Source organism: Rhinoraja longicauda, chromosome 4 (assembly GCF_053455715.1).
Source record: "Rhinoraja longicauda isolate Sanriku21f chromosome 4, sRhiLon1.1, whole genome shotgun sequence".
Lineage (NCBI taxonomy): Eukaryota > Metazoa > Chordata > Chondrichthyes > Rajiformes > Arhynchobatidae > Rhinoraja > Rhinoraja longicauda.
This window is the reverse complement of record NC_135956.1, coordinates 22,339,575-22,361,731: the sequence shown is the minus strand read 5'-3', so window position 1 is coordinate 22,361,731 and position 22,157 is coordinate 22,339,575. Positions and strand designations below refer to the sequence as shown.

Sequence of the window (22,157 nt, the reverse complement as noted above, 5' to 3'; positions counted from 1 at the left end):
AGTTTGAATACAAAATGACAGTCTCTGTGAGTAAAAACAGAATTAAAATGGTGGGAATTAATATTTATTTAAAGGATTTGAATTTGTTATAACCTCTCATAATGACAACTTGAATCTGAACCGGAAATTTTTTAATCATATTTCCTTTGAAGAATTCCCAGAATTATTGGTGCACATTTGGTGGCTCCCAGAATTATATCATTTTGGGGGGAGTAGAATGATGAAGTTAAATGTGGAGCAGAAAGGATAGTTGAAAGAGAGTGTCACAAGGAGATGGGTGGAAATTTAGAAAACATCTGGAGAGTACAAGACATCATCTCAACCTATCAGTAAATGTTCTTTAGGTCGTGTGCTGGATGATATTAAGTTAGCATGATTGAGAAAGAAATGCTGGATGCAAAGATGAGTTTGCATGCTGGTGAAAATGCAGCATTAGCCTAATCTAATGGTTTTAATGGGAGGTTTGCACGAGGAGCATATGGTGCTTGCGTGGAGCGTTTTCTTCTGAGTTATTCCACTCCAGCTCCTAGTGGTCACCATTGCATTGTCCATGGAATTCTGTTTCTAATTATCTTTTAGTTGAACTTTCCCCATTTCCAATCTTAAACTGATAGGTCTGTAGTTACTTGCTTTATCCCTGCATTCTGAACTAGAGTGCAACATTTGCATTTTTCAAGATCTGGAGTGCCAGCATGGAATATATAGATCTTTGACTGACTTTCGCCTGTCCTCAGAAATGTCCTCCCTTTCTTCAGCAAGATAGTATGCACCCATCAGGAAAGGCATTTCATTCACTTTAAATGTAGCCAGCCTTTCTTCCACCAGATCTTCATTAACTTTCAGTTCATCCACAATATCAACTACATTTTCTTTTATTGCAATTCCAACAACATTATCTTCCTTGGTCAGAACCACATTAGCAGTTGGCCACTGCCTATATGAATCTTTTTTCCATTTTGTTATCTGATTGGCTCCACCTCTCCTTGTATGATCCTTTTCCTGCTCACATACTTAGAGAATTTTTTTAAATTTTCATTTTTGTTTGTTGCCAATCTTTTCCTATGCTCTCTCTTTGCTTCTCTTAATTCCCTTTTTTTTACTTGCCCTTTATTCATCACTTGTGATAACAACTTGGAATCTGTTATATTCTCTTTTTTTTGTGTATATACTACTTGGGCAACTTGATCTGCTCCTTCCATCTAGGTGCAGTTTACAGAAAGACGATGCTTCTCGTTTTGTGCACTGAAGACAAATATTGTCTTAGCATGTTATAAAGGAATTAAAGAGCTTTTCCCCTTTCTGTCATTAAGTCTCTTGTTTATGTAGAAACATAGAAACATAGAAATTAGGTGCAGGAATAGGCCATTCGGCCCTTCGCCTGCACCGCCATTCAATATGATCATGGCTGATCATCCAACTCAGTATCCCATACCTGCCTTCTTTCCATACCCCCTGATCCCTTTAGCCACAAGGGCCACATCTAACTCCCTCTTAAATATAGCCAATGAACTGGCCTCAACTACCTTCTGTGGCAGAGAATTCCACAGATTCACCACTCTGTGTGAAAAAAAACTTTCTCATCTCGGTCCTAAAAGACTTCCCCCTTATCCTTAAACTGTGACCCCTTGTTCTGGACTTCCCCAACATCGGGAACAATCTTCCTGCATCTAGCCTGTCCAACCCCTTAAGAATTTTGTACGTTTCTAGGAGATCCCCCCTCAATCTTCTAAATTCCAGCGAGTACAAACCGAGTCTATCCAGTCTTTCTTCATATGAAAGTCCTGCCATCCCAGGAATCAATCTGGTGAACCTTCTCTGTACTCCCTCTATGGCAAGAATAATATAATAATAATAATCCATTTATTTTATATAGCGCCTTATCACATGCTCAAAGCGCTTTACAAAAACAATTAACATAGAAACAAACAGACAAACTATCCTGACGGAAAAGCGGCGAATACTCAACGCCAGCGTCCTCTCACGTCAGGGTCCGGCAGTAGACATTAAAGAGCACAAGACACACAGATAATTTTTTTTTTACATAAAACAGCCATCACAGTGATTGCTCTAGGCACACCCTCACTGTGATGGAAGGCAAAGTCTTATCTCCTCCTCATTCTTCTCCCGTGGTGCCAGATTAATCTTTCCTCAGATTAGGAGACCAAAACTGTACGCAATACTCCAGGTGTGGTCTCACCAATGCCCTGTACAACTGCAGCAGAACCTCCCTGCTCCTATACTCAAATCCCCTCGCTATGAATGCAAACATACCATTCGCTTTATTCACTGCCTGCTGCACCTGCATGCCTACTTTCAATGACTGGTGTACCACGACACCCAGGTTTCGTTGCATCTCCCCTTCTCCTAATCGGCCACCATTCAGATAATAGTCTGCTTTCCTGTTCTTGCCACCAAAGTGGATAACCTCACATTTATCCACATTATATTGCATCTGCCATGCCTTTGCCCACTCACCTAACCTATCCAAGTCACGTTGCCGCCTCCTAACATCCTCCTCACAGCTAACACTGCCCCCCAGCTTCGTGTCATCCGCAAACTTGGAGATGTTGTATTCAATTCCCTTGTCCAAATCATTGATATATATTGTAAATAGCTGGGGTCCCAGCACTGAGCCTTGCGGTACACCACTAGTCACTGCCTGCCATTCTGAAAAGGACCCGTTTATTCCTACTCTTTGCTTCCAGTCTGCCAGCCAGTTCTCTATCCACATCAATACTGAACCCACAATACCGTGTGCTTTAAGTTTGCATACTAATCTCTTATGTGAGACCTTGTCGAAAGCCTTCTGGAAGTCCAGATATAACACATCCACTGGTTCTCCCTTATCCACTCTACTAGTTACATCCTCGAAAAATTCTATAAGATTCGTCAGACATGATTTACCTTTCATAAATCCATGCTGACTTTGTCCAATGATTTCACCACTTTCCAAATGTGCTGCGATCCCATCTTTAATAATTGACTCTAGCATTTTCCCCACTACCGATGTTAGACTAACAGCAAGGCCCATGTACCGGGGGGATGTTAGAAATAGGCTAATAGTACAGTCTCCCTAATTTTATTTTGGTTCATTTGATAGAAACATGCAGGAAATTTCAGTCAAACAGTAAAGTAAACTGCAAACCCAAGAAAGATATTTTAATCACCTGTGTGAGAATTTAAAAATAACATCAGGTAGAAATCTGTCCTTGGTCATGGTCACCCTGCACCCTGGGTCTGAAATCAGTAACATTTAATATAAGAAGTAGAGTTTAACATGCATAGTGTTGCATTTGAACACTGTGGATCGGTTTTTTTCAGAATTAGTTTAAAATGAAACACGATTCAATGTCAATGTGTGGCATAAGGGCATTAGTAGAAGCAAGTAATGAAGTTGTTGAAATCTAATTTGAAATCTAATTTTTCAAAATTGCAAAATTATTAGTGTTACTCTATCATTTATGAAGCAGAACTAGGAAGTTTTATATTCCTGTATATCCGCAGGCTGTGGAGGTTACTGCCTATTGTTATTGGGTACTAAGTGCCTGAGAATTAGGACAGACAGAAAGAAGTTGATCAGAGAGAGACAACGTTAATTTGTAAAAGGTAAGTTGGCAATAATGAGCCTTCTGATTTCTGTGATGATGAGACAGTCTACGCATATTTTTTGGGGTGACTTCTGGAAAGAATTTGACAAAGTTCACCAGGAGAATAGCTGGATAGAGAATTGATTCAATGGAAATGGGAGACACAACTTTGGGGTATTCTCATGAGTTTAAGATGTGGTTAGTGTTTTCCCCAAGGTTCTCTACTCTGGATTTGTCCTTTCACAATATTTATGAGACTTGAGTGCAGGAATAGAGAGAAAGTCATTTTTAATGTTTTACACGTTGGTTAAAATATGTGAGATTTCCACATTGACGACCATTAATATATTTCTTCAATCTATCATTACCTATGGAATATCATTGTCTCCCCTTCTGCTCAAACTGTAAAGAATTCAAATTCAGATCACAATCACAATCCCAATCATAATCATACTTTATTCGCCTGTCAAAACTATAAAACAATATTCCTTGGAATAATCTATAAGAATGGCAGTGTACCATACAATATGAATGTAATTTTCTTTTATATTCAAAGGCATTTAAAAAAAAAAATCGCTGCTGTCCAATATTTTGGCTACAAAAACTGACATTTGAACAGTTTCTGTGTGTGTCAAAATGGGAAATTTTCTGTTAATAGTGGAACTTGGTTTGTAAAACTATATTTTTGTATACTTTGGGGTGAATGTAGTACATATTCCTGTGCTGGTAGTATTCTTTGCTATGACTTTTAGTAACTTGAACTTTTATGTTCGTATATGTAGATGCGAATTGGCAACAATAAGTTATCAAAGGAACGAAAAGAATTAGACAGAAGATTGAATGAGTTTGCGAATTTTGAAAATGGAAATACAGAATTTGAAAAGGAGATTGAAATGTTGAACAGCTTCATTAAAGAAAGGTAGGTGAAAATTTGAATTTTATTTGACTATCATTTTGAATTATTTAAAAATTAACAAGGGTTTCTGTTAAAGTCGCCAGGAAAAAAATAAAATGAAGAAAGAAATGCGGCAGGTGCAAGAAGCTCTAAAAATTAAAACTGCCAAACTAGCTAGCATGAAGAAACAGCTCTCCCAAGTGGAGAAAACGCTAACTGCATTGAGAACAAAGCTGGCAACATTGAAAAAGACAATATCTGATCAGGAAGCGGAAATGAGGGTTAGTGATTAATACAATTGCAAATCTTAAGAACATTTTAGTTTCAGTTAACTCATTTTGACAATGGTTTGCAATCCAAGAGTAGAAACTAATTATTAAAATATATTAAACATTGTTATGAAAAAGCAAAATCTCATAATGGCAAAACTTTTGTTTCTTTGCAACTGAGCTCAACTCTGATGTATTAATAAGCAAAATATAAAAGTGCTAGAGGAACTCAGTGGTTCAGGCAGCACCTGTGGATAAAATCAACAGAAGGGTTGGGATTTTTTCCGGCTGATTGGAGTGGAGAGGAGAAAACTAGAAAAGAGGTGTGGGCGGGACAAAGTCTCACACATGATATTTAATGTGTAGCAAAAATTAAAGAAATAATGTGTACAATTCAGTTAAATAATAGAAAAAGTGAAAACTACTAAAGTCTGAAGAAATCCGCAAACAGACCTCCCAACCCTTCTGTATTTGACGGAAAGTTTCCGCTTTCTTTTTTCATTTCTGCCATTCTGATTTCGCCTCACATTTTTCCGCAAAACACATGCCTCGCCGCTGTACTCACCTCGCCACTCGCCCGGCCTTGCCTCGCCGCTAGCCTAGCCCGGCCTCGCCGCTGTACTCACCTCGCCCTGCTGCTCGCCTCGCCTCGCCGCTAGTCCTGCCTCGCCTCGCCGCTGTACTCGCCTCGCCTCGCCGCTGTACTCGCCTCGCCTCGCCGCTGTACTCGCCTCGCAGCTGGCCTGGCCTCGCCTTGCCGCTAGCCTCGCCTCTCGCCGCTGTACTCGCCTCGCTTCGCCGCTCACCCCGGCCTCGCCTCGCCGCTGTATTCGCCTCACCTTGCCGCTGTATTCATCGCGCCCCGCCGCTCGCCTCGCCGCTGGTCTTGCCTCGCCACTGGCCCGGCCTCGCCTCACCGCTGTACTCGCCTTGCATCACCGCTCGTCCGGCATCGCTGCGGAGCTTGAGGCCCGTTGATATTGAGAGGGGATGGGGGGGGGGGGGGTGGGTTGGGGTGCGGGGGATGGGGGCAGTGGAGTGGGAGGATGGAGTGGGGGTCAGGGGGGTGGAGGAAGGGAGGGGGAGAGTGGGGTTCGGAGGGTAATGGGGAGGAGGGGTGGGGGAGTGGATTAGGGGGGAAAGGTGGGGGCAGGAGGGGTGAGGGGAGTAGGGAGTAAGGGGGAGGGGTGGGGAGAGGGGGTGTGGGGGTAGGAGGGAGGGGTGGGGGAGTGGATTTGGGGGGAAAGGGCAGATTGGTGGAGGGGTGGGGTGGGGGGAGTAGGTGAGGGGGGGAGTAAGGAGGTGGGGGAGGGTGGGGGTTAGGGGGGTGGGGGGGAGTAGAGGGGGATGGCGGGGGGTGGGGAGAGAGGAGAGGTTGGGAGGTCTGCGTAAAGAAAAAAGGAAAGTTTGCATTTCAGGTTGAAGACTTTTCATCACAGTGTTTGATGAAAGTATGTCCAATATGTTCTATATTTATTTCAGAATGTTCTGTTTTTATTTCACTTTTCAAACATGGAGTTTTAAAAAAATAATTATTTAAATGGTATCTCCCTGGAAGTAATCCTGCTTTTGGCATATATCCCCTTGGTTTCAGTTTAGTTTATTGTTCTGAAGGGGTTGATGAGGACAGTGCAGTAAATGTTGTCCACATGGCATTGAGCAAGGCCTTTGACATGGTATTGCACAGCAGGCTGGTCTGCAAAGTTAGATCACATAGGATCCTGGATGAGCTGGCAAATGGGATACAAAATTGCCTTGAACAAAGGAGATTGAAGGATGCGGTGGAGAATTGTTTCTCAAACTCTCGGCCTGTAAAAAGTGGTGTGCCATGGGGTTGGTAATAGGATCCACTGTTTATTATTTATATTAACAGTTTTGATGTAAATACAAGTGGCATGGATAATAATTTTGTGAATTACATTAAAATGTATGGCACAGAGAATTGTGAAGATGGTTATCTCAGATTACAACGGGATCTTGTTTAGTTGGGCAAATGAAAAGGTGTATCTGAGATGGACAAATGTGGCCAGTAACAATCCCTAAAAGTAATTTAGCTTTATTTTCAACTAATCCATTTCCTGTTGCAGAAAGTGCCATCAGATTGGTTTGATGGTATGCTTCATATTCCCTGAAGCCCATTTCTAAATCAGTAAAAACAGCGCTATTTCCCAGGTCCCATAATGCTGCTTTCTATTGTTAATGCATTATTGTGGAGTGGCCATTGTAAAAGTTTTTGTGTTTGAGTTCCAAGAGCATTGTTTGAGTCGGAAGTTCGGAGGTTTCGTCCTGAGAGTCTTCGGGGAGGAGGATGAGCAGTGAAAATGTAAGATGAAGTAATTTCCTCTTTGGCCTTGCAATAGTCAGGACTACAGTTAGGGTATGTGGTTTGCTTCTCCTGCAGCATAGAGTAGATCTGGGAAAGGTCCTGTGATTTTACTTTGACAGGGGAGAGTCAGTGGATGTGGTGTACCTCGACTTTCAGAAAGTCTTCGACAAGGTCCCACATAGGAGATTAGTGGGCAAAATTAGGGCACATGGTATTGGGGGTAGGGTACTGACATGGATAGAAAATTGGTTGACAGACAGAAAGCAAAGAGTGGGGATAAATGGGTCCCTTTCGGAATGGCAGGCAGTGACCAGTGGGGTACCGCAAGGTTCGGTGCTGGGACCCCAGCTATTTACGATATACATTAATGACTTAGACGAAGGGATTAAAAGTACCATTAGCAAATTTGCAGATGATACTAAGCTGGGGGGTAGTGTGAATTGTGAGGAAGATGCAATAAGGCTGCAGGGTGACTTGGACAGGTTGTGTGAGTGGGCGGATACATGGCAGATGCAGTTTAATGTAGATAAGTGTGAGGTTATTCACTTTGGAAATAAGAATAGAAAGGCAGATTATTATCTGAATGGTGTCAAGTTAGGAGGAGGGGGAGTTCAACGAGATCTGGGTGTCCTAGTGCATCAGTCAATGAAAGGAAGCGTGCAGGTACAGCAGGCAGTGAAGAAAGCCAATGGAATGTTGGCCTTCATAACAAGAGGAGTTGAGTATAGGAGCAAAGAGGTCCTTCTGCAGTTGTACCGGGCCCTGGTGAGACCGCACCTGGAGTACTGTGTGCAGTTTTGGTCTCCAAATTTGAGGAAGGATATTCTTGCTATGGAGGGCGTGCAGCCTAGGTTCACTAGGTTAATTCCCGGAATGGCGGGACTGTCGTATGTTGAAAGGCTGGAGCGATTGGGCTTGTATACACTGGAATTTAGAAGGATGAGGGGAGATCTTATTGAAACATATAAGATAATTAGGGGATTGGACACATTAGAGGCAGGAAACATGTTCCCAATGTTGGGGGAGTCCAGAACAAGGGGCCACAGTTTAAGAATAAGGGATAGGCCATTTAGAACGGAGATGAGGAAGAACTTTTTCAGTCAGAGAGTGGTGAAAGTGTGGAATTCTCCGCCTCAGAAGGCAGTGGAGGCCAGTTCGTTGGATGCTTTCAAGAGAGAGCTGGATAGAGCTCTTAAGGATAGCGGAGTGAGGGGGTATGGGGAGAAGGCAGGAACGGGGTACTGATTGAGAGTGATCAGCCATGATCGCATTGAATGGCGGTGCTGGCTCGAAGGGCTGAATGGCCTACTCCTGCACCTATTGTCTATTGTCTATTGAAGTGTATTCTGCTGCTGCTCCTAACTGATTGAATCGAGTGTAAGAAAATAACTGCAGATGCTGGTACAAATCAAAGGTATTTATTTCACAAAATGCTGGAGTAACTCAGCAGGTCAGGGAGCATCTCAGGAGAGAAGGAATGGGTGACGTTTCGGGTCGAGACCCTTCTTCAGACTGATGTCAGGTGGACGGGACAAAGGAAGGATATAGATTTAGATTTTCTTTTTAGATTTAGAGATACAGTGCAGAAACAGGCCCTTTGACCCACCGGGTCCGCTCCGCCCAGCGATCCCCGCACATTAACACTATCCTACACCCACTAGGGACAATTTTCTTTACATTTGCTCAGCCAATTAACCTACAAACCTGTACGTCTTTGGAGTGTGGGAGGAAACCGAAGATCTCGGAGAAAACCCACGCAGGTCACGGGGAGAACGTACAAACTCCGTACAGTACAGCACCCATAGTCAGGATCGAACCTGAGTCTCCGGCGCTGCATTCGCTGTAAGGCAGCAACTCTACCGCTGCGCCACCGCCAAGGTGGAGACAGGAAGATAGAGGGAGAACTGGGAAGGGGGAGGGGAAGAGAGGGACAGAGGAACTATCTAAAGTTGGAGAAGTCAATGTTCATACCGCTGGGCTGAAAGCTGCCCAAGCGAAATATGAGGTGCTGTTCCTCCAATTTCCGGTGGGCCTCACTATGGCACTGGAGGAGGCCCATGACAGAAAGGTCAGACTGGGAGTGGGAGGGGGAGTTGAAGTGCTCAGCCACCGGGAGATCAAGTTGGTTGAGGCGGACTGAGCGAAGGTGTTGAGCAAAATGATCGCCGAGCCTGCATTTGGTTTCGTCGATGTAAATAAGTTGACATCTAGAGCAGCAAATGCAATAGATGAGGTTGGAGGAGTTGCAGGTGAACCTTTGTCTCACCTGGAAAGACTGTTTGGGTCCTTGGATGGAGTTGAGGGGGGAGGTAAAGGGACAGGTGTTGCATCTCCTGCGGTTGCAGGGGAAAGTGCCCAGGGATGGGATGGTTTGGGTAAGAAGGGACGAGCGGACCAGGGATTTACGGAGGGAACGGTCTCTGCAGAACTCAGAAAGGGGAGGGGATGGGAAGATGTGGCCAGTAGTGGGGTCCCATTGGAGGTGACGGAGCTGCAGTTCGAGATGCTGAGAACATCATAGATTGGTGTTTCAGTGAAGTGGTCACATTGAAAGGTGGAGGCAGCCGGTTTTTGGATGACTACTAAGAAAGAGGGGGTAGGCAGAGAGCGCAGCGTTCCCTTGTGGCCATTTCTGTCACCAACAAATGTACCATTTTGGATACCATTACCTTACAAACCTGCACGTGTGGGAGGAAACTAGAGCACCCGGATAATACCCATTAGGTCACAAGGAGAACGTACAAGCTCCATACGGTCCACACCCGGACGAGTCAGGATCGAACCTGGGTTTCTGCTGGAAGGCAGCAATTCTACCGCTGCTCCATTGTGCCATCCCAAAGATTGGTTAATATTCTCAAGGGGAGGATGAGCAGCCAGATATCATTGTATATATCGGTACCAACAATATAGATGCCAAGAACAACTCTTATCTGCCTGCACATAATCCACATCCCTCCATTCCCTGCATATCCTACCCTTTGTTTTAAAAAAAACATGTCCCGCACATCTCTTTTAAGCTTTGCCCTTTCACCTTAAAGGTCTTGTCCCAGTTATGCCATTTTTAAGGCCACTGCCGGCGACTATCAAAGTCGTAGCAGATCGCTGACATTTTTCTTTTACCCTACGACAATGACCACGACAGTGCTGAGTCAGGTCGATACAAGTAACTTTTTTTGTGACTTCCAATCTACTTGTCAAATGGCCTGACGGTAAATGAATTGGTTAAACAAAACTATCTTCTGGTATCTTCAATTGCCTTTTCTTAATTTAATATTACGAGCTTCTAAATGCATCTGCGACAACCTAGCAAACCTGGGGACAGCATGTGACAGCGCCTGCAATGAGCTGCGATACCTGGCGACAAGCTAGCTGTTGCCGAGAAATTTCTATCTGGAATATTTTTCCACGACGCTCTGAGATCCGCTACGATTCATTGAAGACTCCTCACGTACATGTCCGCGACACCCCGGCGAACGTTCGGCCACAGCCTAGTCGCCGGCAGTCGCCTTAAAATCGCGTAAGTGGGACAGGCCATTAAAGCCATGCCGTCTGGTTTTGGTTTCCTATTCTGGAAAAAATGTTCTGACTGCCTCTGATCATTTTATATTCCATATCAGGTTTCCCTGTAACTTCTGACATTCTGGAGAAACAATCCAAGTTTGTTCAACCGCTCCCTGCAGCTCATACCCCCTAAAACAGGCAATGTTCTCGTAAACCCCTTGTGTCACACTTTCCAAAGCCTCCACATCCTCTAATGGGGCGACCACAACAGCACACAATACTCCAAATGCGGGCTAACCAAGGTCCTGTAAAACTGCATCATTACTTCCTGACTCTTATACTTAATGTCCTGACTTATGAAAGCAAGAATACCATATGCCTTTACCACTATCCACTTGTGCTGTCACTTTCAGGGTTGGACTCCTGGATGGACTGCAAGATCCAAGGTGGGTGGGTTTGGGGGTGGTTTGAGATGGCTGGTCTATGTGATTGACTGGGATACATCCACAATGTTTTGCAAATTCTTGTGGCCTTGGGTCGAACTGTTGCCAAATCAAATGGTGATCACTAGAGCCATGATGTTTAGGCGCTAAAAATCTCTGAAATAGGCAGGCAAATCGGCATAACAAAATTACAAAAAAGGCACGAAAAAGGCATTTATTGACAAAAAAAGGCATAAAGAGGCATGTATTTCCACCACTAAAATATGGTTAAAAATGATAATATAAAGGTATACTACATTAAATGACCAAAGTTGCCTGGTTGCACATAATTACTAGCATTTTTTTCAAATTATCTGGTGTTAAACTATGCCGTCTGTCAGACAGAATATGCTTCAGTTGTGAAAAACCTCTTTCTACCCCAGCTGAGGTCACTGGTGCATATCCGAAACAAGCTACAGACTCCATATTCATGTTGATATCTTGTGCATAACAACTACCTTTGAGAACTTTAGCTATGTTTTGTATTTCTTCAAGATCTTTGTTACCTAAAATCACTCTCTCACATTTTCCTTGTATTTCTTTACCTACATCGCCAGGAACTTTACGAATATCGTCAGTTACTTTGTTGAAAACCTGCAAGTTATTCACTAATGTTTCGCCACGTTTCTCAAGGGAAGTGATAGCTTGTGGGAAGTTTGCAAAATTGGAAGCAATAAACACAAGATCGCCGTGGAGGGATTTTTTCTGCATGATTTCACTGACCATCCTGACTGCAGCAGATTCTTCTTCAAAACAGTTGACGATTTATTTTATCTTTTCAAAATTTGCAGCATAGTAGAGTACAGCAGAGAGCCATGTACCCCACCGAGTCAAAACGGGTTGAGGAGGTAGCGGAATCTCGGGTGCCATTTCCTTGAACAACTGCTTCGAGGAAGATTTTCTTGACATTGGAAATTAGGCGATCAACATTTGGAAACAAGCTACCTATGTGCTCGGCAATTCTATGGAGTCCGTGAGCATGTCAAATGCAACATTTTGGGGAATAAAACTTTAAGAGCTCGAGCAGATTTTTTTCATGTACGGAGCTGCATCAGTCATAAACAGAAGAACATTCTCGTGTTTTATATCTTCTGGCCAAAGTACAGCAAGTGAAGATGTAAACAACTGAGCAATAGTTGAGCTGTTTGACTTCTCTAATACTTCTGATGTCAACAAATACTCCTTTGATGGTTGACCTGCCTCCAATGTACCGATGAGCATATTGGCAACATATCTCCCCACAGCATCGGTTGTCTCGTCTATTGAAATCCATATTTTGTTGCATGCAACTTCATCTCTAATTTTCTGCAAAACAATGTTGAAGTTGCTGTCAACATAATTCAATGTGATCATGGCTGATCATTCTCAATCAGTACCCCGTTCCTGCCTTCTCCCCATACCCCCTGACTCCGCTATCCTTAAGAGCTCTATCTAGCTCTCCCTTGAATGCATTCAAAGAATTGGCCTCCACTGCCTTCTGAGGCAGAGAATTCCACAGATTTACAACTCTCTGACTGAAAAAGTTTTTCCTCATCTCAGTTCTAAATGGCCTACCCCTTATTCTTAAACTGTGGCCCCTTGTTCTGGACTCCCCCTGATGTGTCCCCTCTAATGTGTCCAACCCCTTAATAATCTTATACGTTTCGATAAGATTACTACTTTGAGAGGTTGAGGAGCAAGTTTTCAGATAATGCCCCTTCAGTTTGGAAGGTCTTGCAAGAAATCACCAGCTACAAGAGCAAAACCCCCCACTCCTTGAACAATCATCAGCTGACCAACAACCCAAACGAGTTCTACTGCAGGTTTGATAAACAGAAACCTATCCCTGATACCCCCTCCCCGACCAACACTTCACACCTACTCACAGCCTAACTTCAGTTTGAAAAGACTGGATCCTTCCCCACCCACCCCTCAACAATCACCACTTAACACCCACTTATAGCCTGACTGCAAAAGACTGGGGCCTCGTCCACTACCCACGAATGAATGACCGACGCTGGCGCCCCCGGTTTCGCCCCGGTGGTGGAAATTTTCTTGTAAGTTATGTTAACACGCCAAAAAAAGGTTGATTTAGGCACTCGATTATGAAAAAGGCATTATCTTGCTGAAATCATCAAAAAAGGCATGAAAAGGCACTTATGGCATTTATGGTAAAATCCTGGCTCTAGTGATCACAATACAACCGGATGCTTTCTATGGTGCAGCTGAAGAAGTTGGTAAAAGTTGTTTGGTGACATGACAAACATCTTTGTGTAGGAAAATAACTGCAGATGCTGGTACAAATCGAAGGTATCACAAACCGTTGGAGTAACTCAGCGGGTCAGGCAGCATCTCTGGAGAGAAGGAATGGGTGATGCTTCCGGTCGGATGTTTCAGTCTGAAGAAGGGTCTCGACCCGAAACGTCACCCATTCCTTCTCTCCAGAGATGCTGCCTGACCCGCTGAGTTACTCCAGCATTTTGTGATGCCACACTTCTTTAGTCTTCTAAGGAAATGGAGGTATTAGAATGCTTTCTTGGCCATAGCTTAAAAGTGGTTGGTTTTGGATAAATTAGAGCAGACCTTTGCTACGTGGCTGTGAGTGTATTGGGAGTATAGAATTGGGCTCAGAATGCTTGCAGGGCACCAATACTGAGAATTAACGTTGATGTTCTCTCATCTATCCTCACTGATTGTGGTCTATGAGTCTGGAAATCGAGGATTGCAGATGGGGTTGTTGACTCCTTGGGAGTGCAGTGTTAATACATTCAATTTTGGTGTACAACTTCAGTAAGTTCAAGAAATTAAAGTTGCAAATTCTACTCCATTTTTGCGAGATTGTTTCTAAATTTAAATCTGTTTTGTTTCTATTGTAGGATCAGATTGCAAAGCTGAGAAAAAAAATCAAAGGTGAAATGATACAGCGAACAAAACTTCAGGTAAAGAACTGTGGTATCTAGTTACCTTCTTGGGCAGTTACTTGAGATTGAGGATGATTTACATCTCCTCTGGTTTTATGGCTCATATGAGAATCACAGACACTTCCGCAAATGGAGCAGAAGATGATTGATGGAACGGGTGGGTTGTTGATGAGATAGTATGTTTCTTCTCTCGAATAATGCAGGAACTCAAGGTTCTAAATATTGTTCTAATTCTCCTTCATTTTGAGTATTATTGTTCACTGTGCTGAAAGTAGATATTTTCTCAATGCACATATTTTTATTCTGCAGCCCTGCAGAATATGAGTACAAAATGGAATTGGAAGATTTTACCAATGATTATTTGACATCTGATAATCAAATAATTCATAATTGTGTCACTCATCTTGATTACCAGTTACAATTTCAATTTCCCCCATGTTGAGTGTGATGCAGGGTTGGAATACAAACTCCGTTTGTAAGTGCAGCTTCATTTTCTGCAGGATAGCAGAATCTCTGCTTTTCCAATGTCCTATCAATCTTCTGCAAACAATTAAGATGATAAATTATCTGAATTTCTTTATGAAGGGCTTTACCTCAAAATGCACTTTAAGTTACAGCAGATTTCAGCCCGTTTCCTGGAGTTATTGTACACTTAAGGTCCCACATAGGAAGTTAGTGGGCAAAATTAGAGCACATGGTATTGGGGGTAGGGTACTGGCATGGATAGAAATTTGGTTGGCAGACAGAAAGCAAAGAGTGGGGATAAATGAGTCCCTTTCAGAATGGCAGGCAGTGACTAGTGGGGTACCGCAAGGCTCGGTGCTGGGACCGCAGCTATATACAATATACATTAATGACTTAGATGAAGGGATTAAAAGTACCATTAGCAAATTTGCAAATGATACAAAGCTGGGTGGTAATGTGAACTGTGAGGAAGATGCTATGAGGTTGCAGGGTGACTTGGACAGGTTGTGTGAGTGGGCAGATGCATGGCAGATGCAATTTAATGTGGATAAGTGTGAGGTTATCCACTTTGGTGGTAAGAATAGGAAGGCAGATTATTATCTGAATGGTGTCGTTAGGAAAAGGGGACGTACAATTAGATCTGGTTGTCCTAGTGCATCAGTCACTGAAAGGAAGCATGCAGGTACAGCAGGCAGTGAAGAAAGCCAATGGAATGTTGGCCTTCATAGCAAGAGGAGTTGAGTATAGGAGCAAAGAGGTCCTTCTGCAGTTGTACAGGGCCCTAGTGAGACCACACCTGGAGTACTGTGTGCTGTTTTCTTCTCCAAATTTGAGGAAGGATATTCTTGCTATTGAGGGCATGCAGCGTAGGTTTACTAGGTTAATTCCCGGAATGGCGGGACTGGCATATGTTGAAAGACTGAAGCGACTAGACTACACTGGAATTTAGAAGATTGAGAGGGGATCTTATCGAAACAAATAAGATTATTAAGGGGTTGGACACGTTAGAGGCAGGAAACATGTTCCCAATGTTGGGGGAGTCCAGAACCAGGGGCCACAGTTTAAGAATAAGGGGTAGGCCATTTAGAACGGAGATGAGGAAAAACTTTTTCAGTCTGAGAGTTGTAAACCTGTGGAATTCTCTGCCTCAGAAGGCAGTGGAGGCCAATTCTCTGAATGCATTCAAGAGAGAGCTAGATAGAGCTCTTAAGGATAGCGGAGTCAGGTGGTATGGGGAGAAGGCAGGAACGGGGTACTGATTGAGAATGATCAGCCATGATCACATTGAATGGCGGTGCTGGCTCGAAGGGCTGAATGGCCTACTCCTGCACCTATTGTCTATTGTCTATTGTCTATTGTCTCTGGACTGCTACCTGTCCCTCGTGCTGGTGAGGGCAGGATTAGAGATATCGGGGATATGAATGTATGGCTGAGGTGCTGGTGCATGGAGCAGGGATTTAGATTTCTAGACCACTGGGATCTCTTCTGGGGTAGGGGTGACCTGTACAAAAGGGACCGGTTACACCTTAACAGCAGGGGGACCAACATTCTGGCAGGTAGGTTTGCTAGTGCTACAAGTGTGGCTTTAAACTAAGTAGTGGGGGGGAGGGGTTGACAAACTGGGAATATGAAGACTGAGTTAAAGGGGAAGCGAATACAGGAGAAATTGCAAAGGACTCTCGAATGAATGGGGAGGGAAGTTCTAGAAGGGATAAGAGAGTAAGGTCAGGGCCAATTGTGACCGGTGTGAGAGGGGAGGTGAATACCGAAATTAAAGTGTTGTATTTAAATGCGCGAAGTATAAGAAATAAAGTGGATGAGCTTGAGGCTCAGTTAGACATTGGCAAGCATGATGTTGTGGGAATCACTGAGACATGGCTACAAGAGGACCAGGGCTGGGAACTGAATATTCAGGGGTACACAATATATAGAAAAGACAGGCAGGTGGACAGAGGGGGTGGGGTCGCTCTGTTGGTGAGGAATGATATTCACTCCCTTGCAAGGGGTGACATAGAATGAGGAGATTTAGAATCAGTATGGATAGAAATGAGCAATTGTAAGGGTAAAAAGACCCTAATGGGAGTTATCTACAGGCCCCCAAACAGTAGCCTCGGCATAGGGTGCAAGTTGAATCAGGAGCTAAAATTGGCATGTCGCAAATGTAATGCTACGGTGGTTATGGGAGATTTCAACATGCAGGTAGACTGGGAAAATCAGTTTGGTAATGGACCCCAGGAAAGGGAGTTTGTGGAGTGTCTCCGAGATGGATTCTTAGAACAGCTTGTACTGGAGCCTACAAGGGAGAAGGCAATTCTGGATTTAGTGTTGTGTAATGAACCTGATCTGATAAGGGGACTCGAGGTAAAAGAGCTATTAGGATGCAGTGATCACAATATGATAAGTTTTACTCAACAAATTGAGAGGGAGAAGGGAAAATTGAAAGTGTCAGTATTACAGTATAGCAAAGGGGATTGCAGAGGCATGAGGCAGGAGCTGGCCAGAATTGACTGGAAGGAGGCCCTGGCAGGGAAGACGGTGGAACAGCAATGGCAGGTATTCCTGGGAATAATGCAGAAGTTGCAGGATCAATTTATCCCAAAGAGGAGGAAAGATTCCAAGGGGAGTAAGAGGCCCCCGTAGCTGACAAGGGAAGTCAAGGACAGCATAAAAATAAAAGGGAAGAAGTACAACAAAGCAAAGAAGAGTGGTACGCCAGAGGATTGGGACTCTTTGAAAGAGCAACAGAAGATGACTAAGAAGGCAATACGGGGAGAAAATATGAGGTACGAGGGTAAACTAGCCAATAATACAAAAGAGGATAGTAAAAGCTTTTTTAGGTATGTAAAGAGGAAAAAAATAGTCAAGGCAAATGTGGGTCCCTTGAAGACAGAAGCGGGGAATTTATTACGGGGAACAAGGAAATGGCAGACGAGTTGAACCGGTACTTTGGATCTGTCTTCACTAAGGAAGATACAAGCAATCTCCCAGATATTCTAGTGGGCAGAGATCCTAGGGTGACGGAGGAACTGAAGGAAATCCACATTAGGCAGGAAATGGTGTTGGGTGGACTGATGGGACTGAAGGCTGATAAATCCCCAGGGCCTGATGGTCTGCATCCCAGAGTACTTAAGGAGGTGGCGCTAGAAATTGTGGGCGCATTGGTGATCATTTTCCAATGTTCTATAGATTCAGGATCAGTTCCTGTGGATTGGAGGGTAGCTAATGTTGTCCCACATTTTAAGAAAGGAGGGAGAGAGAAAACGGGAAATTATAGACCAGTTAGTCTGACATCAGTGGTGGGGAAGATGCTGGAGTCAATTATAAAAGATGAAATTGCGGAGCATTTGGATAGTAGTAACAGGATCGTTCCGAGTCAGCATGGATTTACAAAGGGGAAATCATGCTTGACTAATCTTCTGGAATTCTTTAAGGATGTAACTAGGAGAATTGACAGGGGAGAGCCGGTGGATGTGGTATACCTTGACTTTCAGAAAGCCTTCAACAAGGTTCCACATAGGAGATTAGTGGGCAAAATTAGAGCACATGGTATTGGGGGTAGGGTACTGACATGGATAGAAAATTGGTTGACAGACAGAAAGCAAAGAGTGGGGATAAATGGGTCCCTTTCAGAATGGCAGGCAGTAACTAGTGGGGTACCGCAACGCTCGGTGCTGGGACCGCAGCTATTTACAATATACATTAATGACTTGGATGAAGGGATTAAAAGTACCATTAGCAAATTTGCAGATGATACAAAGCTGGGTGGTAGTGTGAACTGTGAGGAAGATGCTATGAGGTTGCAGGGTGACTTGGACAGGTTGTGTGAGTGGGCAGATGCATGGCAGATGCAATTTAATGTGGATAAGTGTGAGGTTATCCACTTTGGTGGTAAGAATAGGAAGGCAGAGTATTATCTGAATGGTGTCAAGTTAGGAAAAGGGGACGTACAACGAGATCTGGGTGTCCTAGTGCACCAGTCACTGAAAGGAAGCATGCAGGTACAGCAGGCAGTGAAGAAAGCCAATGGAATGTTGGCCTTCATAACAAGGGGAGTTGAGTATAGGAGCAAAGAGGTCCTTCTGCAGTTGTACAGGGCCCTAGTGAGACCGCACCTGGAGTACTGTGTGCAGTTTTGGTCTCCAAATTTGAGGAAGGATATTCTTACTATTAAGGGCATGCAGCGTAGGTTTACTAGGTTAATTCCCGGAATGGCGGGACTGTCATATGTTGAAAGACTGGAGCGATTAGGCTTGTATACACTGGAATTTAGAAGGATGAGAGGAGATCTTATCGAAACGTATAAGATTATTAAGGGGTTGGACACGTTAGAGACAGGAAACATGTAGGCCATTTAGAACTGAGATGAGGAAAAACTTTTTCAGTCAGAGAGTTGTGAATCTGTGGAATTCTCTGCCTCAGAAGGCAGTGGAGGCCAATTCTCTGAATGCATTCAAGAGAGAGCTTGATAGAGCTCTTAAGGATAGTGGAGTCAGGGGGTATGGGGAGAAGGCAGGAACGGGGTACTGATTGAGAATGATCAGCCATGATCACATTGAATGGCGGTGCTGGCTCGAAGGGCTGAATGGCCTCCTCCTGCACCTATTGTCTATTGTCTATTTCCATATTATGCTGGTGCAAATATAACGATTACGTATTATTTTTCTAAAAACAGTCCAAGGTTAAATTGGATGCTGCAGAACTAATTCAATATAAAGAAAGCAATAATAGGAAGAAAAGAAGAGCTGCAAATAAAGTTGCACAAGTTGAGAAAATTGTTGAAAATATTGAAAAAATATTTAAAGATCTGGAAGCTGCATATGCGAAATACCATGAAGTAAGTATCTTGTAAAGTTTTAGCATTATTTGACATCTGACGTACAAAAGTGTTCCTTTCATCATATAGTAAAGAAACATTTAAATTTTATAAAAATGATTTCATTTCAATTTAACAACTCACCAACGTAAATTGCGAGAGTTCACAGGTAATTTCACATAACTTGTTCTCTCAAAGAAAAGTATTGCACTGAAATGAAATGAAAGTTTCAATCATCAAAAATACTTTGGAGTGATCATCTTAGATGCAGCAGTAAATGTGTCTTGAGGGTGATCTGTCAAGCTGGATTCAATTTGACATTTAGTTTTTAAGATAGAAAATATCATGATAGAATGTTTATAGGTAGGACTGCAGTACTATTATACTGAACATAGAATCCCAATATTCGTAACGCACACCTGGTTTTAAAACTGTTGTTTGTCATTGAACGATGTTGATAGCCCGATATTGTGGCAAGAACAACAGAAATTGTGGCACTGTTGATATCATTAGTCACTTTGAATCTTTAAAGGTGTGGTAAAAGTCATATATCATTATGCACTCTCATACATTTTGCAGTATTTGGTGACAGAATGTCCATTTTGCAGCTGAGAATAATTATGGTATTAAAAATAAAATCCACAAATATTCTAAGATGTGATATTTTTGCAGGATGTCATTTTAATGCACAATTGAAAGGTGCAGATGAATACCTGAACAATAACTATTGCCCATTGACCACAGATTATTACTGCTATTGAATTTAGCAAAATAAAATTTGTAATATTATTTATCAAGTCCTGAGATATCATGCTGCTTTGGAAAAGCAAACAACAGAATCAAAGAGTTATCCCACCCCGGTCATTCCTTCTTCTCCCTGCTCCTGTCCAGCAGAAGATACAGAAACTGGAAAGCACACACAATCCTACTCGGGGGCGGCTTCTTCCTCTCTGTTATAAGCTTCTATACAGAGTGCAGTATGTCATTTTCAGCATTATAGTCCAATGTCCACAATGGGGTAGAATCAGACAGTACCTTAGCTAATGGAAGGACTATTCAGAAGCTTGTAAAAGAGAGGAAGAAGCTGTCCCTGAGTCTGGCAGTGCGTACTTTCAAGCTTCTGCATCTACTACAGGTTATTGCCCGGCATTTGCGTGGCACAAATATTGATTTCTTATCTTTTTGTGTCTGCAAGAATTGCAGCATGCAGGATAGATGTTTTTGGAGGAGTTGCAAATTGCATTGAACATTGTGCAATCATCAGTGAACACTAGACCACGTGGATCCGTTGGGCCCAAACCTCTCCTGCATTGGTGCAGCACCCTCTCCTCCCCCCCCCTCCCTCCCTCCCTCCCCCCTTCTCCCCCTCCCTCCCCCTCCTCCCTTCCCCTCCCACGCTTCCCCTCCCCCCCACCATCCCTCTCAACCCCCTCTTATCCTCGCTCCTCCCCCTCCCTCCCACCCCCCCTCCCTCCAACCCCCTCCCTCCCCCCTCCCTATGAGATAGATGTGAATAATTTAATATAACTTTAAAATGTAAATAATTTTACAAATTTAAAACACTGATTTCAATGAAACTTTTTCCATTAGCAACAAAGGGATGACGGTGAGTAAGGTGGGCCTAAAATTGATGCGCTATCGTGTACCGTTTTGGCTGTAGTTCAGGAACAAACAAACAAACAAATGAGAGTTTTAGTATATAGATTCTCACTTCTGTCTTTATGATGGCAAAAAGGTTATTGTTGAAGCAGATGAAGATGATTGGTGTAGGTTACTGCTCTGAGTGAAGTGTTGTGGCAGGGTTGATTGATGTTAACCCACAACAACCATTTTTCTTTGCGCAGGGACTGAGTCTAACTATTTGCGCCCATTGACTACAATTTTACCTGGGCCCCTTGATGTCTAACTTGGCTAAATATTGACATCATGTCATACCATCATTTTCAACTCAGCTCTATCGTTAGAAATATAGAAGCAGGAATAAGCCATTTGGGCTTGACCTGTGTTCCATCATTTCATAAGGTCATGACTGGGCTATTATTACAGTACCACTTTCTTGTCCTAACCCCTTATCCCCCGATTCCCTTAATATCTAAAAAATCTACCAATCTTTATCTTGATTTCTTGAATTTACTCAGTGACTGAGTCTTCATAGACTTCTTCAGTAGGCATCTCCAGAGATTCACTGCTCTTTAATTAAGTCCTGTATGGTAGACTCAAGAGTCAAGAGCATTTAAGTGTTATATGTACCGAGTCAGAACAATTAAATTCTTATCTGTGGTAGCACAACAGGTTTGTAAACACAGTACTCAATAGATAATATAACTAACAAAGAAAAAAAGTTCAATGAATACAAAAAATAGTACAGTGCAAAACAAAACAAAAAAATCCTGAAATTACTGATACAACCAAGATGGTTTGTAGTTCGAAGATTAGATGGAGTCTGTAGTGTCCACTAGCTTGACTGTTGTTGGGAAGAAGCTATTTCTGAACCTGAACCTGGATGTCATGGTTTTCGTCTACCTTCTTTCCGATGTCAGGAGTGAAAAGAGCACATGGCCAGGGTGGAGTGGGTTCTTGAAGATGCTGGTTGCCTTTTTGAGGCAGCACCTCCTGTGGAACCCTTTAATAATGGGGAGGTTAGTACCTGTGATGGGATAATATTGTGGATCGACTAAAAATAAATGCTGGAAGAACTCAACTGGTCAAGCAGCATCTGTGAGTAGGGAAGTGCCTGTTAACACTTTGGGTCCTTGAACCATTCGCCTAGTGCAGGTGTAATCCCACCAGTGCAACTATTTTTGCCTTCAATAAACCAGCACAGTCGATCAAGGAAAAAGGTGGTTGAAGATCAAGATCTGAAATCTGACAGCTACCTCTTCTCTTCTGTATGCTTCTGACACCTAATTTAACCACAGC

The 22,157-nt window shown here is 43.1% G+C and overlaps 1 protein-coding gene across 5 annotated transcripts in view; it reads left to right on the top strand.

Annotated features, from left to right (window-relative positions):
* Positions 1-22,157, top strand: part of ccdc178 (coiled-coil domain containing 178) — a 209,725-nt gene that overhangs the window by 50,454 nt on the left and 137,114 nt on the right. For all 5 annotated transcript variants that reach the window (XM_078397335.1, XM_078397332.1, XM_078397333.1 and 2 more), the window contains 4 exons: positions 4,370-4,506; positions 4,580-4,763; positions 13,916-13,978; positions 19,098-19,259. In XM_078397335.1, coding sequence (XP_078253461.1) covers positions 4,370-4,506; positions 4,580-4,763; positions 13,916-13,978; positions 19,098-19,259 — 546 coding nt within the window. The remainder of the gene's footprint in view (positions 1-4,369; positions 4,507-4,579; positions 4,764-13,915; positions 13,979-19,097; positions 19,260-22,157) is intronic.